The sequence below is a fragment of the Pseudozyma flocculosa genome, assembly GCF_000417875.1.
Source record: "Pseudozyma flocculosa PF-1 unplaced genomic scaffold scaffold00007, whole genome shotgun sequence".
Taxonomy (NCBI): Eukaryota; Fungi; Basidiomycota; class Ustilaginomycetes; order Ustilaginales; family Ustilaginaceae; genus Pseudozyma; species Pseudozyma flocculosa.
In genome coordinates, this window is record NW_006920875.1 from 821,784 (window position 1) to 839,440 (window position 17,657).

The following is a 17,657-nucleotide window of genomic DNA, read 5'->3' on the forward strand; positions in this document are numbered from 1 at the left end:
GGGGGGCCGAAGAGAAGCCGTCTGCTGGTCGCAGATCCGACGAAAATGTGCCTCCTTGCCATCGACCGCGTCCGACTCGCTAACACTCCGCAATCGCAAGGCCGTGCATGTGGCCGTTCCCCGCACTCGACTCGCACACCCGTCCGTACACTGTACGACGAGCGCGACCATATCGTACCATGCCACAGGGACGGAGGCAGAAGGTATGTGTGACCACGCTAGTGCCGGGCATACAATATGGTATTCAAGATTACGGGTGCCATTATGGCGGGCAAGGAACGGTCCGTTGCTGGTGTGCCCCTGACATTGGAGCTCGCTCGTCTCTGTAATCACCTGTATGACATCAGCGTCTGGCACGCCCACGTACAGGCAAGCAGGTACATCGGAGCATTCTGCTGCCTTTGCTGGTCATGAGGAACGCCGTGGTGTCTGCCTAAGCTTGCCTGCCTCGCCTTGCTTTAGCTTTGCTTTGCACTGCGCGGCATACGAAGGCGAAGTGAGTGCCTGAGGAGTGGGAGCCTCCTTGCAGCTGCTGCGAAGAGGATCAGGGCGCGCGCGACTCAGCTTCGTTGAAGAAAAGAGACCTGGCCTCGCTCTGGGTGCCGGAGCCGACGCACGGCTGTCCAGCAGAGTTGCGAGCTGCGAACAGCGTGAGCAGTGTGAGCACCGCCTGCCTCGGCTTGTTGCTGGTCGCCGTCGCCAGCAGGGGATGCTGCTCGCCTCTCATTTAGGCTCGCCACTACCCGGACTACAGGTACTTACTCTGGTGGCATGAGAGCGGCGTTGCTTGCCGCCATAACCTGGTGCGGGCGAGCGTGCAGCGTCTGAGCGGTTGCTGCGTGGGCGCGCGTCTACAGGTACCTCGTCTCGATCGAGCCGAGCGGCGCTACGGTATAACCGCCAGCCTACCGACACCATTCGCCTTGGCAGTACAGCACACCGTTCAGCAAAAGCATGCATGTATCGCCGCTGCCAGGTGGTTGGCTCGGGAGCAGTAGCAAGTCGAGCTAAAGGCAGCCAAGGTGTTGTGCTGTACATACTGTGTGTAACAAATCGAAAGCGATCGAACCAGGCGATGCAAGCGAAAGGATGGTGTCGGCACGCCAAGGAGCACAAGCAAGCTATGGTCTCTGGAAGCCCCTCGCCGGTACTGTGTACATACGCTGCAGGCAAAAACGGTCGGCCGCGAAATGTGCCGTTAAATTGCGAGATATTGGAAGTTGATGGTGGTCGCTCCCGCAACCAAGCTGCCTGGTCTGGGCCTCAGCCTGCCCTTGACCCATAGCCTCGAGCCCGGTCCTCGGGACGATGTGACTCTGTCGTTGTCATCGTCGTTGCTGCCTGGGCGCGCGTCCATGCCGCTGGAAGTTGTTGCCATCTTCTGCGCGGTCGGACAGTTTTGGCAGGTCTCACTTCGCAAGAGATAGAGGTCCGGTGTTGGTCGGAGAGCAAGACCCAGACTTGCGGGGTAGATAGCCAAGGCGGGGTAGACTGCTGCTGCTTGTTTCTCCCAGCATGGTGCGCGCTGAGGCCTATAGGGCCAGGCAGGGTGGGTCGGCCTAGCCTGGCTGTTCAGCTGACCGCGACGTCTGGGCGGCGCGTCTCTAGATTTGGCGAGACATACATGGTAGCCAGCTTCTGCTTCGTCCAGCATCGTCCATCTCCCAGCCCCACGTCGTCGACCCAGAGGCCAGACCAGGCCAGGCGGTGCGGCGCGGCGCTCGTGACCTCCGCCCATCTCCTTGCTTGTCGCCTTGATGGCGACATGGTGACCTCTTTCCAGGACGCCATCCGTTCGCATGCTACGGGGGACGTTATCGCTGGGCGTCATGGAGCTTGCTGCCAATCTATCGCCAAGTTGAGGTGATGGAGCTGCTGCTTTGCCGCCGTCAGTCTGAATTGCTCACGCCCCATTCGGCTGTCTTGTCCTGGTCGAGGGGCAAGTGGTCGCAGCCAGCTTCTTCTACCCTAGCCTGTCGACTCCGCAACCCGGAAGGATCCCAACCCGAACATGTCTCAGAGTGGTACGGAGCAGAGGCGCGTTCTAGAATCGCAGTCCCGTAGCACGCACGCAAGCAAGCACCCTGTGATAGAACGCTTAGAGTCGCCTTGCAGGCAGGTAGATGGGAATCTGTCCATACAGCCGTCGGTTGCTCACCTGATGAGCTGGTAGTGCGACGACCGCCAGACCTTGAACGCTTCTTGACTGAATCACCTTGCTTCTTACGACGGTACTTCCCATGACAGAAATCGAAGGAGATGCCTTGTCTCGGCCATCGCAGTGGCTACGGCACGTCGCAACCACTGCCGGACTCAAGAAGCCTCGATCGACTGAGACCGACGGCGTGAGCCAGAGACATCTGCTGATCTGCCTCACATCAGCAGCGATCACACGCCGGTACACTACTGACACCGTACTCTGTGTCGTCGTCATTGCCTTGCGCAGAACGGTCGGCCGTGGGATGCTCCTATCAGATGGGTGCGGGGCATCCGACCTGCTTGTCGGTCGATACAAACATACGTGCACGGCTCGCAAGGCCCGGATCGGGTCGGGTCGGGCTGGGCTCGTAGTGCGGGGTCCAACAGCCACGTTGCGTCGGAGTAACAGCTCAGGAGGAGGCCTCGAACCCGAAGCTGGACGGCACGGCAACGGTGCTTGGCTCTGTTCATCTCTTTCCCTTTCCCTTCTTTGCCAAGCGGGCGTGTGCCCTGATATGCACACGGTACCGCCAGATAACGAACCAGTACTCTAGCTGCGGTGTCCTGGCTCGAATCTCGAGTGCGGGGTACGCGCAGAGGGTTGCCTCGGTGGGTGCAGTCAAAGTCACGGGTGATAGTCGCGAAAGGGTCGAGACCAGGCCCCGCGCTTCCCGTTCGAGCAGGTAGACATTCTCTTAGCTTTCCTTTGTGGTGCCAGATGCATGGGTCAGCATCGTCCACGAGTGAGCCACGAGTCAGCACCGCGAGCCGCGTCATCCAGGCCCGGCATGGCCTCGCATTGCCGCCACGGAACGGCGGGGCGGGGCGGGCGAGCGGAGCCTTGCACGTCCGTCGAAGGCTGCGCAACGAGGCCTGCCCCCTGCCTGAGGACCACGCGAGCGGGTATGTACATACAGCAAAGCATGGAGGTGAGGCAGGCAGGCAGGCAGGCTGGCAGACGGGGAGCGTGGCACATCCATCGGTACCTGAACAAGTCGGGTGAGTGACCAAGTAGCCAGCTAGGTAGCTGAGAGAGCATGTCGGTCTGTTTGCCAACCGGCCATCGTACCTTTCTTTTCCGCTGCTGGTGGTGCTGCCGCTGGTGCTGTCGCTGCTGCAGGCTACCCCGCACACAAACAGTCGGGTACCTCGAGCAGGCTGCAGAGCTCGGTCGGCATCAAGGAAAAGTTCCAGGCAAGCAAGCAAGGCAAGCATGACGGGTGGACGGGACAAGGGTCGAGGCTAGGCCGGTGGGGTGACCTCTGTCTGGGCTTGGCTTTCCCTTTCGAGCATGCTGCAAAACGTGGCGGTCAGGCGGAGCTGCAATTCCCTCCACTCCCGCTTTGATCCCTTGTCCGGACCGTCGACCGGGCAGGCTTCCTCCCCAGGTGATAACGTGCGCCCGTATTGTGCTTCCTTTCGCTGCTGCAACTTGAGCAGTCGTGCCAGTCTGAGCGCTCGCGGGTTGCCTGGATGATGTGGTAAGGCGCGACGGAGGAGCACCCCAGCCCGGGCCAGGCCAGGCCGCAGTACGAGGTCGGCACGCGCGCGCGTGTTTGTGGCCAGACCAGTCTCGACCGACGTGCCATCTTACTCACCCTCTTGCTTTCCCACGACTCCGTCCTCGCCGCGAAGTCGGTGCGAGAGAGAGAACGAGAGCGCGTGCGGGAAATGGGTCCTTGACTCTGACTAAACCCTTGAACTGGGACAACGGTGAAATCGATCGGTACTGTACCTGTACGTACGGCACCGGGGTCGGGATGGCAGCCCACAGAGAGAGAGAGAGGGAGAGAGAATGAGTGGCGTGAACGTGACCGGCAAGGCCAGGCCAGGCAAAGCAGGAGGCCGCCAGGCAAGCGACCGAACCCCTGGACCCTCGCCATGTTCCCACCTCCCTCCATCTCGGATGTACTTATCCCTCTGCATGAATTGAGGGAGAGCGCGGCGCGAGCGCGCGCGCGCGCAAGACGAGACGGTGAACCGATGCCGAACCGTGGCGTGACCTGCTGTACGGTCCGTACCCAGGTGGTGGTAGGGGGCTGTGCAGAGAAGATAGAGGAGCAAGAGGTCCGTAAACGGGCTGGGGTCCAGCACGTTGAGGCTTTCGGGAGTCGGCTCGTCCACGCTGTCCGGGATCATCCAACCCACCCACAGCCGCCCGCCACTCTACACCTCGTGGCTGTATCGGTATCGTAGCTTGCCAATCTCGATGGCGGCGACTACTGGAGCGGGCGCGGTACTGGTCAGCCTGGCAGGTTCAGCTAGGTCGGTTCGCTGAACGTGCCGTACATTGCGATGCAAGGATGTGTCATGCCGAGGCAGGGTCGACCTGCTTGCTTGTCGCTCGAGTTCGGAAAGCAGGATTCAACAGACGCGATCGACGACCCGACCGACCATCCCCCTCGCTGGCATCAACGGATCGGTTCGGCGGCCCAACGATGCCATCGCCGAGATGGTCAAATGCCGCACGAGCAAAGTGCGCGGAGGCGTCAAATGGCATGGTATTCCACAGAGCTTTTCGTCCTCATCGCCGGAGGGAAAGGTGCGGGCGGCGCGCGAGGATGGGCGGCAAGAATCTAGCGAGGAGCGGCCCAGCTCAAGAGTCCATCCTGTGGCAGCGTCGAATCGAGGAACGAGGATGGTCAGCGGATCCCCGGGTTGCCACCGGCGCAGTCGAGCGAGAAACGCGACATGGCAGCTCGCCGCAGCTGGACCGGACAGTACTCACTCGCTGACGCACTCCCAGGCGCCCTTGAGATTCTCCTTCCACAGCGTAATCTTCCCATCGCCTCCGCTGACGGCGAGCACGTTGCCGCTGACGCTCCAGCTCACCCTCCAGACGGTATCGGGGAACTTGTTGCTCGCGCCGCCGGCGCCCGCCGCTCCGGTCGATGCTGCCGTGCCAGCGACCGCAGCGGCGCCCGCCGACGTCGAGGCCGGGTTGAGCGCCGTCTTGGTCCAGGCTGATGTGGGGCTGTCTTGGGTCCAGATGAGGACGGTGCGGTCCTGCGATGCCGAGGCGAGGTAGCTCTTGGGAAGGCCGATGTTGGGCGCGAAAGCAACGTCGCGCACCCAGTCGGTGTGGCCTTCCAACGACTCGACCTCGACGTACCGGTTGGCCTCATCGTTGAACTGCCAGATCTTGACCGTGTTGTCGCAGCCGGCCGAGGCGAAGCGCTTGATCAGCTTGCCGCCCTCGTCGCCCGCCTGTCCCTGCGCTGCACCCGGTCCCGCCGCTGACGTCTGTGCCGAGATGAGCGAGCCAGGGTAGGTCGCGGGCGCCCACGAGACGGCGTTGCAGCCGACGGGGTGGGCCGACACGATGTCGACCGCCCATGTCCCGTCGTCTGGCGGCGTGGCGAATGGAACGAGACAGGGAGTCGGTTGAGATGGGCATTCGAATCAGGGACCGGGGTTCTGCAAGCGTACCAGGCAGAGGGCCAGGGCCAGGACGGCGCAGTACTCACTGTTGAAGGTCAGGACCGAGACGTTGCCGTCAGAAGACGCGCAGGCCAGGACCGAGCCGAGCTCGTGCGGCGCCCAAGCGATCGAGTTGACTGCAGATCAGATCAGTTGCAGACATGGCCGGAATTGGCAGTTCTCGAGGGTCAGCTGCTGTATGCACGACGAGCTGCCTCCGTCGCCGCCTCCGCTGCGGCCGCCTCACTCACCCGACGCAGTGTGAAGGGCGTGCTCCTTGATCTTGGACCACCCTCCGGCGCTGGAGGGCGGGGCGCCATAGGCGCCGCTGCCTCCGTAGGGGTTCGAGTGGGACTGTGCGGCCGAGCCCTGGCCTCCGGCGCCGTTGCTGTCCTTCCAGATGATGACCTTTCCGTCGTAGGAGCAGCTGGCGAGGATGGGGCCGAATGTGGGGTGGGCCCAGGCGACCTGCCAGACGGGGCCCTGGTGCCCGACGAGGGTCTCTCCGGTGGTCGAGGGGGTGCCGTTGACGACGTCAAACACCTTGACGGTCCTGTCCGAGGAGCAGGTGGCGAGGCGCTTGCCGTAGAAGTCGAGCTGGGCGTCGTGGATCATGTCCTCGTGCTGCGTCTCGATGTTCTTAGGCTTCTCTGCCGAGAGCGAAAGGCTGGCCGAGGGTTGCGTCATGGTGGCGCCAGTTGCCTGCAATCCACCAGGCGCAGAGCGTAGACGGAGACGGATCAGCGTCGACGCTACGCGTACCAGCCACGGCCACAAGACGCTGGCCAGCGAACCGCCTGGGACCAGGGCTCATCCCGGACTCACCATTTCCGGCAGCACGTCGAAGTTCACAGAGAGGTTCCTGGGTCGCGAGATGGGTCCGGGAGCCAAGTTTGGCGGAAGAGGAGCTGAGGCGCACGAGTCGAAAGGGAGCCGGACAGCGAGATGTGAGGAAGCCAAAGCAAAATTGCGATGCGGACGGCAGGGTGAAGGTGCGGGTGGTGTTGGTCGTTTGCGCCGGCAGCGAGCGGCCGGGCTGGGCTCGTTGGCTGGACTTGCCTGCCTGGCTGGCCTGGCCTGGCCTGGCCTGGGCAGGGGCCTCGACTTGCCAGGCTGGCCCAACCGCGGCCAGCGCGCCGGTTCCCGAGCCAGCAGGCTGCTGGCACCGCGGCTTGGTGATCGACTCTTTTTCGCGCGAAAGAATTTCGCCGTGGCCCAGCCGGGCCGCGCCTTGCTTTGTTTCCTCGCCTGCTCGACGGGTGGGTGCAGATATGGGTGGGTGGGTGCCCTCGCCTGGCTGGGGCAGTGGGGCGCAAACTCTTCCCGAGCCTCCATCGCCATCCATCAATCGATGCGCCACGCTGCTCCGCTTGCTTGCTTGCTGCTACAGTCCCACCATCCCCACTCACCGACCCCTCCTGCAGCTCGCACCGATCCGTCTCCGAAGCTGGGTATCATGTTTCTCAACATCGACGGCAATATGTAATCTCACCGTTCGACCTTCGCCGCGTTTCGCACCTTGTCGGCTCTCGCCCGACGCGGTCTCCGCGACTCTTTCGGGGCGCGGCGCCCGCAGCACGTCAGCATGACAGCAGCACAGAGGCCTCTGCGCCCGCTCGACGAGGCCCAAGGGAGGCGACAGGCGCAGTCACCAGGCGACGACGTACGCAGGACCAACGTGGGTGGTACATACGTACATAGGACGATGGCATGCGGACCCGCATCCGGTCATACATATATATCTGCGGCGTTCAGTAGCAGCGGCGCGCCAAGTGGGCGGCTGTCGCGCGGGCGCAGCTTGCACGGCAACGCCCGGGGCGTCGATGGCAAGAATGACCTCTGTTGCGTCGACAGAGCGGGCCACGCACAACCATCACGGCCGGGCCGGCGCTCGCAAAGGTGGATCTGTAGCCGGCCTCGGACCTCCGTACGTGACCGTGCCTGAGTCTTGAGCTACATATTGGGGTGGCACTCATATTGTGTACCATGTCGCTGCTCATTTGCGCTAAGGTGGGGTCGGACAGGATGCTGCGTCCGGAATGGCTGCCGGATCTGCTCGGTGGCTCGATCAAGCAGGCTCCTCGTTTGCGACCCGGACCGTTGGCCCCCTACATCGTCTCGGGCGCCGAGCTCTGTCTCTGCCTAGCTGTGCCAGCAGCGTAGGTGCAGCCCCGTCGCGCAGGCGCTGCGACCTCTTGCTTTGCCACATCGTGCTCTTCGGGCCTCGTAGGCAATAAAAGGGGTGGGTATGTAGCCTCTTCACCTTCTTCCTCGTCCCTCAACCCCTTTTGACCATCGAACGACCTCGCCATCCCACCCGCTCGAGCGACAGGTTGCCCCGATTTCCCCCCTTCACGTCCTCTGCTACGTCGATCCCGAGGTGAGTTGTTGCACCTTCGCGTCGCGTCGCGTGAGGGATGCTGGCTGGCCGATCGCTGATGGCTTCCGCACGTCGATGCGTCCAGCCCAAACTCTTTTCTCATCTCCATCAGCTTGGTGCAAGATGCCCTCCTTCAAGGTCCAGTACGGTCTCGTCGCCCTCGCCTTCAGCCTGGCGCTGTCGGGCCGCTCGATGACGGCTTCAGCGGCTTCGGTCCCCCCTTCCGCCGGTGGCTCTGCGGCCAAGTCGTCGGTCTTCGACACCGACTACTTCCAGAATCCCAAGCAGACCGGCTCGGTCTGGCTCAGCCCGCCCACTGATGCGGCCAAGGCTTTCGCTCAGAGCTGCATCGCGGCGACCGACGCCTTCCTCAACCACCCGGAGACGACCAACGCGAGCTTCCTCGAGTACCGCAAGGAGATCAAGCCGTGCGACGAGGACGACATCAAGCGCCTGCCGTCGTTCTACCAGCATCAAGGCGACTACGAGGTCACGGGCTCCAAGTGCGCCCTCATCAAGCACCTGCACTTGAAGGGCAAGGACGGTCGCGTCGCCGGCAAGAACCCCGGCGACCCCCAGTGGCAGCCCCAGAGGCCCCCCGGTGTCTCGTTCTACTACCAGAACAGCATGTTCAACACGGGCAAGAAGGGCGGCAAGCCCGACGTCTCGGCCTTCGCCGCCGTCGCCCGCTGCTTTGACGTCGATACCTTCAACCTCCTCATCAGCCCAGAGGAGGCCGACGTGCTGGGCTGGCAGCACCCCGTGCCGTACCAGCCGGCCGAGCCGTACAGCTCCGAGATGTTTGACGTCTCGACCAAGGACATGACCGACGCCGTCGCCCGCATGGCCACCGCCTGCTCCTACACCTTCTGCATCGCTTCGGGCCAGCAGTTCCACGCGCCCGCGGCGACTTCGCAGAAGAGTGTCAACGACGTCAGCAAGGTCTCGGACAGCACACGCGCAAAGAAGATCCAGGAGGCTCTCGAGGCCCAGCAGGTGCTCGGAGCGCAGTAGGGTGGCCGGCAGGACGTGTGTCGCGGCATCGTCGACGTCGTCCACCTGCGTCGACGCGGCCGAGCGGCCGTGGCCGTCGATACCGCATAGCGCACGGTCATGCTGCCTCCAGTCTCTTCTCCCGTTCAGTCGCTCCCCTTTGAGCTCATCTCGGTCGAGGCCGCCTTTCGGCCGGTTCCGGGAAGCGACTTTGCCGTCGAGTGGTTCGGGCCCTTGATCTATGCCAAACCCCTCCTCCCAGCATGGTATCCCTCTCTATTCTCCGTCGTTCCCTTTCCTCCGAAGCATCCTTGTCGCCTCCACTTTGCATGGCGATCTGTTGTGGGTTGGACGTGTTCGACCGCGAAGGGCCTTGTCGTTGGCTGACAAGGACAGGCTGGCCATACCCGAGGCAGAACCGGTCGGCGAGAAAGGCACATGGACAAGAAGAGGCGTCGACACATCGCAAACCGAATGCACGGGGCCGTTTCAAGCGTAGGTCACCGCGAGCTCGAAGTTGCGCGTCGAGGTCACGACGAGCGAAGCGTCCAGCTGACGCGGCCTCGACCAGCTGGCACAGAGAGGCTACCGGCAGCTGCATGCGAGCGGGGGTGAAATGCGAGGTCGATCCCAAGGCCGAGCAAGGTGGGCTGCGCTGGTCATGGATGTTGGCGCATCGCGAGCCATTTTGCTCCGAGGCGCATACGATGGATGTGCGGGTCGGACTTTTGCGCGTGCGCATGCGCATGCGTGAAGGAGCGAGCGGGCAAGCAAGCTAAGGACAGGACGAGCACCCATGCCGGAGCCGAGGCCAGCTTGCGCTCCGTGTGGCGTGAGCAGCCAGGCAGGCGAGGCAACAGAGGCTTCTCCCTCGCCGCAGGATCCCTAGGCGGGCCGCAGCATGGCTCGAGAAACCAGAAGGTTGCCGGGGGATGCCGATGCTGATGGTGGTGGTGGTGGTGGGGGCGAGGGCCCAGCCGTAGGCTAGGGTCTGCCCTGCCTCGTTTCCGAGGTGCGCTGTACCGGGCCAGGCCACCAATGAAGCGAGGCAGCGCGCGGCCTGGCCGACTGCCCAAATAGGCAGGGCAGGCGGCTGCTGGGCCGAGCCCTAGCCGGTCTACGCCTGCAATGGCCGATCGGGTGTGGCTCCGCGTGCGGTGCGGGATTTCCCTCGCCTTTTTCCACAGGTTTTCCCGCCAGGCTCTCGACCCTTGCCTCGTCTTCTGCCGCCATCTTCCCCACGGCCACTCCGTCTGATTGCTCCGTCACCGTCGTCGAGGACCGCTGGAATAGGGGCTAGATGTTACATGCTGGTTCCACCTCCTCGAGCATCGTAAAACTTCTCTCTCCCAACGCTCAGACGGCCTGCTTACTCACTCGGCCCGCAAGAGCCGCGGTGCCACGCTTTGCGGCGGCACGCCCACAAACGTACCTTCGTTGCTCGACCGTGGCCCGTCTTGAATAACCTGCCCTTCTCAGCCTAGCTCGCTCCTTAGCGCTGTGGCGGGGACGAAGACGGCGGCGGCGGTGTCGCGATCGCCCTTCACAGCGCGAGCAAACGCTACATCAGTACGGCACGCCACGGAGCGATGAGACATGCCGTGGGAACCATCGACCGCGGAGACGGAGCGTGCGAAAAGTCGCCCGTCAACTCTCCCCATGGTCGCGACCTGCTTCGAAGGCGGTGCAGCCTTGGCCTTCCTTGCGCCTTGGTCCTGTACCCGGGACTGCCCTCGTCCGGTCCCGGCTCTTCCGCGTGCGAAGCGAGTCGACGGCCGGACCGACCGACCGACTGCGGATTCGGCCCGATACAGTACCGCGAGTTGGATGCCCACGCTGCTGCTGCTGCTCCGGAGAGCCTGTGGCCCGCCTGGCAACCCCTGTGCGGCCGAAGAGGGGCAGCGAGACGCGACCTGCTCGACACGATCCGCGCGCACCACGGATCGCGAGCAACGACGGCGTCGGAAGCGCAACGCGGCTTGGCCTGGCCCTTGGCCTTTTCCCCGGACCACGTACTTCGGGGTGCGGCGTGTGCACGCGCCGCACGACGGCCTAGAGTAGATGGCTCGAACAGCAGCAGCGACTGCTGACACTCTGACCGACCTGCTCGACGGCGCTCAATATATCGCGGGCCGGGGCCGAGGGTCGAAGGACAGATGGCGAGAACACTCGAGCGACCGACACGACGACGCCGCGGCACCTGGTAGATTGGACCCATCGACGGTGTGGTGGCGGTGGCGGAGAGGGACGGGCAATCGCGGCTAGCTCCCGACCCGGGCCAGCCCTGACCACACGCAGGCAGGTAGCGATAACTGCCTAGGCTCTGTGCCTACGCACCCGTCGACGCGAAAGCAGGCAGCAGGTCGCTGCAGCTCGGCCAAGACCGCAGGCAGTCAGGCAGCACCAGCCAACCAGCCATCAGGAAGCGGGCAGCAGGCAGCGGGGGTCATGCGGCCCATCTGCTGGTCGCGTCTTCTGCTCGAATGACCGAGGGGCGAAGAGCAAGCAAGCTGATTTCGGGGGGAGAGCCGCCATCGAGCCCGGTCTTGCTGCTTGCTTGCTCGCTCGCTCTCGCTGGTTGATCCGCACCGGAGGCGGGTTTTCTGGTCTCCATCGACGGTGTGCCTGGGGCCTGGCAGCTGCTCTGGTTCCTGAGCGACGGGGCGGCTGTGCGTGCGTGCGTGCGTGTTGTTGTTTGCTTAGCCTGCTTGCTGGTTCTTGCTCCTCGCCAGCGGCGGATTCGGACCAGGAGAATCAACAACGACGTACGACGAACGGTGCGGCTGACCTGCTTCTTTGGGATGGATGGGATGTCCCGCCTGCCTGCCTACCTCTGCTTGCTGCCCTCCTTGGCTGGCTGCCCGCCTGCTTGTGTGCCCACCCGCTCTGCCGGGCTTCGGAAAACGTCACAACGAACGAGGGTCCTGGCCTCGCCTCGGTCGGCAGACCCTGACGCTCGCTCGCCTACCGCTGCGCTGCGCTGCCTGCTGGCTCCCAGGGTCTACCTCCGCTTGATTGCTTGCTTCTTCTTCGGCGTGTTGCTCAACCTCTTCTCACAGGACGGGACGGACAAGCCGCTCACCAAGAGTCGGCCTCAGAGGCGTGTTTCGAGGTCAGCCAGCGCCTGCCTATGTCGCCGGACCGCTACCGTGGCTTCCCAGGCAGCTCGTCGCGGACAGCAAACGGGACGGCCCGTCGCCGTCGACCAGGTGTTTGCGTGTGGCGCAGTCGCCCTCCGCTCCCTCTTGGCCGTGGCCGGATGACCAGGGTCGGCTTGCCCCGCCGCCGCTGGGTGGAAGGTGCGGGCGGCTGGGTGGAAGGTGCGGATGAACGGAACTCAGATCGAAGAAGAGGTGGGACCGCTGCCCGCCCGCCTTGGTCCGTTGTTGACCGACGGCATCCTCTCGACCCGTCGACTGTCGACTGCCGCTGCCGCTGCGAGCGTCCCTTCCCCGCCATCGTCGGATGCTTCCCGCCCCTCACTTCTCCCCCTCCTCACCCGCCTCCATCATTCGCCAGCACCATTCCGCCAAGCCGGCTCTGATCCATCGACCGACGTCGAGCCACCTGCTTGTTGCGGCTGCCACCCAGAGCGCAAGGCGCAACAAAGCTCGACTGCAGCTCAGTAGCAATCGCCCCCAGCTCCGCCCCGCCCCCGCTCCCGGCCCGACTGCCGCCGAAAACCCATCCACCTACCTGTGTCATCACCACCATCCAACAACGGCGCGGCTGCCGTGGACCTCGGTATCATCCGCACATCGATCCCTGCTGCGTGAGAGACGATATCTCGAGCTTGCCACCTCCCTTCTCCGCGCCATTCTCGAGGGCCGGCCAAAGGGGACCTGATCGCCTTTCCCAACGACTCGACATCGGACAGACCCCGCCCTGGCTGGATGGCACTCCGGTCGTTCTGAGGCGCATCCGCCATCCCGATCCTAGCCATGCCCATCACCACCGCTGCCATGCTTGCCTCGAACAACCGGCGCAGAGGATGGGTCAACAGCCACTACGACAATGACATCGAAGATGACGGCGATGCGGGGGGCCACCGGCGCGCCAGAGGGCTTGGAGCAGGACAGGGCTTCGATCCCAGGAAGAATGTCGCCGTGTGGAACAGTGGATTGGGGCCTTCCAAGGACTCGATCCCATCTCGCAAGTCGTCACTCGCATCCGAAGTTCCCGGATCTGGGCAGGAAGGGCAGTCGAGCTGGCCCTCCACGCCGTACTCGCCATCGTCGGCAGAGGCTGGACCGTCGAGGCTGCCCTACAGCCCCGCCTCCAGCGCTCCAGGCACGCCTACCACGCCTATCTCGCCGACCGGTCCCAGGCATGCGCGCACGCCGTCGGGCCGCATCATCGGCGCGTCGGCCTACAGCGACCATCAGAGGATCATGGCTGCCGCTCGATCCGCCCATGGAAGCCCCTCGGCCACTCGATCGCCGCAGAGACCCGGGCGACGCGATGCGCGGCAGCAGCCTTCCACTGCCTCCTCTTCCTCGTCGAACCACTCTCACGGAGCTCACGAGGCGACGGCGTCTGCCTCGTCGTCGCTGTCCCACGGAGACACTGGTAGCTCTACTTTCGACCGTCCTTCGACCGGGTCGAGCGTAGCCACATCGCCTCCAGCTTCGTCAGCCCACGGCTCGGATTTGGAGGCAGAAGCCAAGGCAGCCTACCAGCATGTGGCCTCGCCTGCTGCATCATCGCCATCGCCATTCCCCTCTTCACCTTCGTCACACAACAACATCTACAGGAAGACAAACGGCTCGCTTCTCGCGTCGGTGAAGCCTATGCCGCCAGTCGTCGAGCGATCGACGACACCAGACGCAGAATCCGCGCTCTCTTCTTCGTCGGCTCGAGGCGGCAGCAGCAAGCCGAAGCCCATCGCAAAGAACGGGCTCGGGAAGCGAGGGGATCTGCGGATCGAGCTGCCGCCCTCGCGTGGTTACAAGTCGGCCTATCCGGCCATCCTGGTCGACTCGAGCCATCTAAACGACGACGGTGACGACGACGACGACTTCCTCTGCCGCTCCCGAAGAGAGGCCGGCGACGAGAGCGACGGAGACGACTCCAGCTGGCCTTCGACGCCGTCGACGACGCCGCTGGAGATGTATCTCGCCTCGCCGGGCGTGCAGGACGCCATATCCGAATCGGAACGGGGGCCCATGTCTGATGGCGCCGCCGTCCGAGCCGCATATCTCACGGCTGATTCGAGCGCAACGAGGGCGGCCCAGACTTCCGCCGCGGCATCCGAGCGGGCGCTGGCCAAGGCGACGGAGCAGGCCGAGGAAGGCTCCCTGCCGAGGTCGACGACGACAGCAGGGAATGACACGACCGCTGCATCAGCGAGCACGCCGCCGCAAGTGGCCTCGAGCTCGAAGGCGGAAGCTCCCGTCAAATCCACGTCGATGCCCAGAGAAGACCCTGCTGCCTCGACGCAGCAGGCACTGGGTCGTGGACGTCCGACCCTGTCCTTTGACCTTCCAAAGCAGATGCCGCTGAAGCCGTCGCAGGAGCCTCCGAAGAAGACTGTGCCGGAATCGCCAAGGAGGCCCTCGGCCGGCTTCCTGGCTCGGGCAGCGACGAAGCTCACCTCGCCAAAGACCTCGTCGAAGACGCCTCTGTCGGCGACCGACAACGCTGCGACGGGGAAGGAGGCGAACCAGCAGACGACGGAGCCCACCGGCATCCCGTGCCCGCCACAGTGGATCCGCGAAGCCGAGCAGCGTCGATCGCTCGAGCAGGAACGCCCTGCGATACAGGGAAAGCGGCGGTCGTTTGAACTGCGTCCGATCCTGCTCAACCCGACCGCCAACCAGTCGAGGACGAGCGTCGTCGGATCGCCTGCCCCGGGCGGGCCTGCCACGGCGACGCAGCCCAGCCATGTCCACTCTGGAACCAACGTCGGTGGCCTGCAGTACACGAAGCGCTCGTCGGACCAATCCCACGTCTCTTCGACGGCTTCGCTGGCTATGCCCGGCCGCGCCTCGGACGTGTCGGATGATGTCTTGACGGCGTCGCCGCGCGCCTCGACGACCATCACCGTGCCCTCCCCCAACCTGAGCTCCGAGGGCAAGCAGCTGCAGCTCATCGAGCAGGAAGCGGCCCTCCGCCGTCCATCGACATCTCCCGCATCGGCCGCCGAAGCGACCGACCGCTATACGCAGCTTCCGGTCTCGGCGTCGAGGCGGGCGGTCCTCGCCTCTTCGAGGGCGGCCGCCAACAACGAGGCGGAGCTTCAGGCTCGACTGCAGAGGGAACTGCTGCAGGAGCACATCGACCGGCAACGCGGCCGGGTGATGCAGGACACGGACTCGATCGTAGACTGGATCGAAGTCTCTGCCAAGGACTTGCCCGACGCAGGCAGGGGCGGCGCAGAGGTGGTCTACGGCAACGGCGGAAAGGGCGCCTACAGCAACGAGCAGATCGGTCGCAGGGCGAGCGTCGGTGGCGGCGGCGGCGGCGGCGGAAACCATCGGCCGTGGCGCTTCGGGCGCTTCTCGGCTTCCAACGTCACCCTGCCGCAGCCTCAGGCGGCCAACCAGTCGGCAGCGGGGGCCGGGGCGGTGATGGCGAAGCGCAAGCTGTCGATTCTCCGACGCAACAAGGCCGATATGACAATCGCTGCAGCTTCCGGCCCCACTGTGAAGTCTCATGGCGCCGCCTCAACGGGACACCTGCCGAACCCGTCGACAGGCGACGTAGGCAACGCGTCGAAGGTCAGCCTGCGCGCACCAGTGATGACTGCGGAAAGCCATGCGGCAGGCAAGAGGAACGAAGCCTTCACTCCTAACCTTGGATGGACGTCGGCCAACCGGAACGCTGCGTTGCAGGAACTCTGCCAGAAGCGGTCGGTTGCCGGTCTCGCTGCGGCCTGCCTCACCGTCGCCAGCCTTGGAGGCAGTCATGCACCCTTCCCCGTCCCGCAACACTCGCGCCCACCCGTCCAGCGACCTCCCCGGCCTCCTCGTCCCAGCCGAGCCGATGGCGTCGTGAGGCCGCCAAAGTCGCCGGAGAGGAAACACAGCACTGCAGCCAGGCCGAAGGCGCCGGTCGAAGCGGCCGTGGAACGTCAGAGACCCGGCGTTGCCGCAGGAGAAGATGCCGCTGCAGTCAGGAACGGAGCGCGTCCGCCGGCTGACTCGAACAGGGACAGAGCCAAGCTGCTCGAGCAGGCGCGGCACGCCGCCAGGCTCGACCCCGCCTCGCCGACATATGGCTCTGCCGTTGCACCCGGGCATCCCGACTTCCAGCCAGCGTACGAGCTGACGGACCACTCTCACACCGTCAAGTCGATCCACCCCGAAGTCGGCAGCTGGAGCATCGACGACCTCGACGATGAAGACGACGACGCCTTCATCGATAGCGATAGCGACGACGGCCTCGACAGCAGCGACGAAGAGGACGATGCCGAGGTGCCGCGGCAGATGACGGGCTTCGCTCCGTATGCCGCTCACCGTCCTGCTGAGACGTCGCTGCAGCATCTCGTTGTAGTGCCACCGCAATCGCCGCCGCGATCACCACCGCGGCGACAGAGGCAACAGCAGCAGCAGGCACAGCAGAAGGTGCAGCAGCAGGCGCAACAGCAGGAGAACCAAGAGCAAGAACCGAGTGCGATGGGCGTCTTCTTCTCGTCAATCCGAGGCGCGCCAGAATCGCTGCAGCCACCGGGGAACAAAGCCCCCTCGAGCCCTGGGACAGGCCGGACTGACGGACGGTGCCTTCCGCAGCTGTCGCGCAAGTTCAGCCTGCGCAACGGTGCCGTCACCAATCGCGGCAAGGAGATCCGGCTGTGCGTGCAGGAGCCCGTCTCGGCTCCGTCCGGGCCAACGTCGAAGAGCTCGCCGGCGACAACGGCAGCCGCAGAAACGGTCCCGGTGACGTGGAAGGCGGTGCGGGTGCAGCACCTGGCCAATTCGACGTGCGAGGATCTGGGCTATTTGGCCTCGCGCCGGGCCCAAGCTCGCAAGACGCGCGCCATGAGCCTCGAGGCCGAGGTACAGCGCGGACAGTTTGCCAGCTTTGTCGGCCTGAGCAGCCCAAAACGCAAGGGACGCGGGCCCGGGACCGATACGCCCGCCTCAGCATCACCCGGTGGCGGCGAGGTCGAGGCGCGACGGATCGACGACGACGAGGACCTCTTCATTTCCAAGGCCGGCGGCACCAAGGCCTACGTCGTGGGGCGGCCAGATCTGCCGCGCAACCACCGCGAGGAATACCTCGAGATTGTGGCTCGAGCTTCGCCGACGGCGGCAAGACCGACGCCGTCGTCGCTGTCGTCGTCGTCGGCCTCGGCCAACGGGACGTACCACGACGAGCAGCTGCCCATCCGGTACTCTGTCGACGAGCAGAGCCGCGCCGACCGGGACAGGTTGCCGGGTACGCCCATGTTTGACCTGGACCGCGCCTTTCCCTCTCCGCTCAACGTGCGGCCTGGTCGACGCTCGTCTCAGGACTCGCAGCGCCACGATGCCTCGGCCGGTGGTGGCAGCGGCGGTGGCGATGCGTTAGGGTGGACTGGCGCCGAGGTGGTGCAGGTCCACGTGCGCCGGCGCGGGCTGCACGGTCTGCGAGCCAGCTTTGACGCGAGCGACGGACGCCGGTGGTTCTGGCGCACCAATGCCCCGACGATGCTGAGCGGCGCCGCGGCGGCGACGTCGGCGTC

The 17,657-nt window shown here is 64.7% G+C and overlaps 3 protein-coding genes across 3 annotated transcripts in view; 2 read left to right on the forward strand and 1 right to left on the reverse strand.

Annotated features, from left to right (window-relative positions):
* Positions 1-4,795: 4,795 nt before the first annotated feature.
* Positions 4,796-6,447, reverse strand: PFL1_02668 (uncharacterized protein; the record flags this gene model as incomplete). The annotated part of the gene is made up of 5 exons (XM_007880182.1): positions 4,796-4,808; positions 4,928-5,546; positions 5,667-5,756; positions 5,871-6,321; positions 6,445-6,447. The coding sequence occupies 5 exons, from the start codon at positions 6,445-6,447 to the stop codon at positions 4,796-4,798; spliced, it is 1,176 nt and encodes a 391-aa protein (XP_007878373.1).
* A 1,675-nt stretch (positions 6,448-8,122) lies between these two features.
* PFL1_02669 (uncharacterized protein) lies at positions 8,123-9,013 on the forward strand (the record flags this gene model as incomplete). Its single annotated transcript, XM_007880183.1, has 1 exon — positions 8,123-9,013. The coding sequence occupies one exon, from the start codon at positions 8,123-8,125 to the stop codon at positions 9,011-9,013; it is 891 nt and encodes a 296-aa protein (XP_007878374.1).
* Positions 9,014-12,933: 3,920 nt separating this feature from the next.
* PFL1_02670 (uncharacterized protein) overlaps positions 12,934-17,657 on the forward strand; it is a gene marked incomplete at both ends in the record, with an annotated part of 5,076 nt that continues 352 nt past the window's right edge. The window contains one exon of the mRNA XM_007880184.1: positions 12,934-17,657. This exon is cut by the window's right edge and continues 352 nt beyond it. Coding sequence (XP_007878375.1) covers positions 12,934-17,657 — 4,724 coding nt within the window.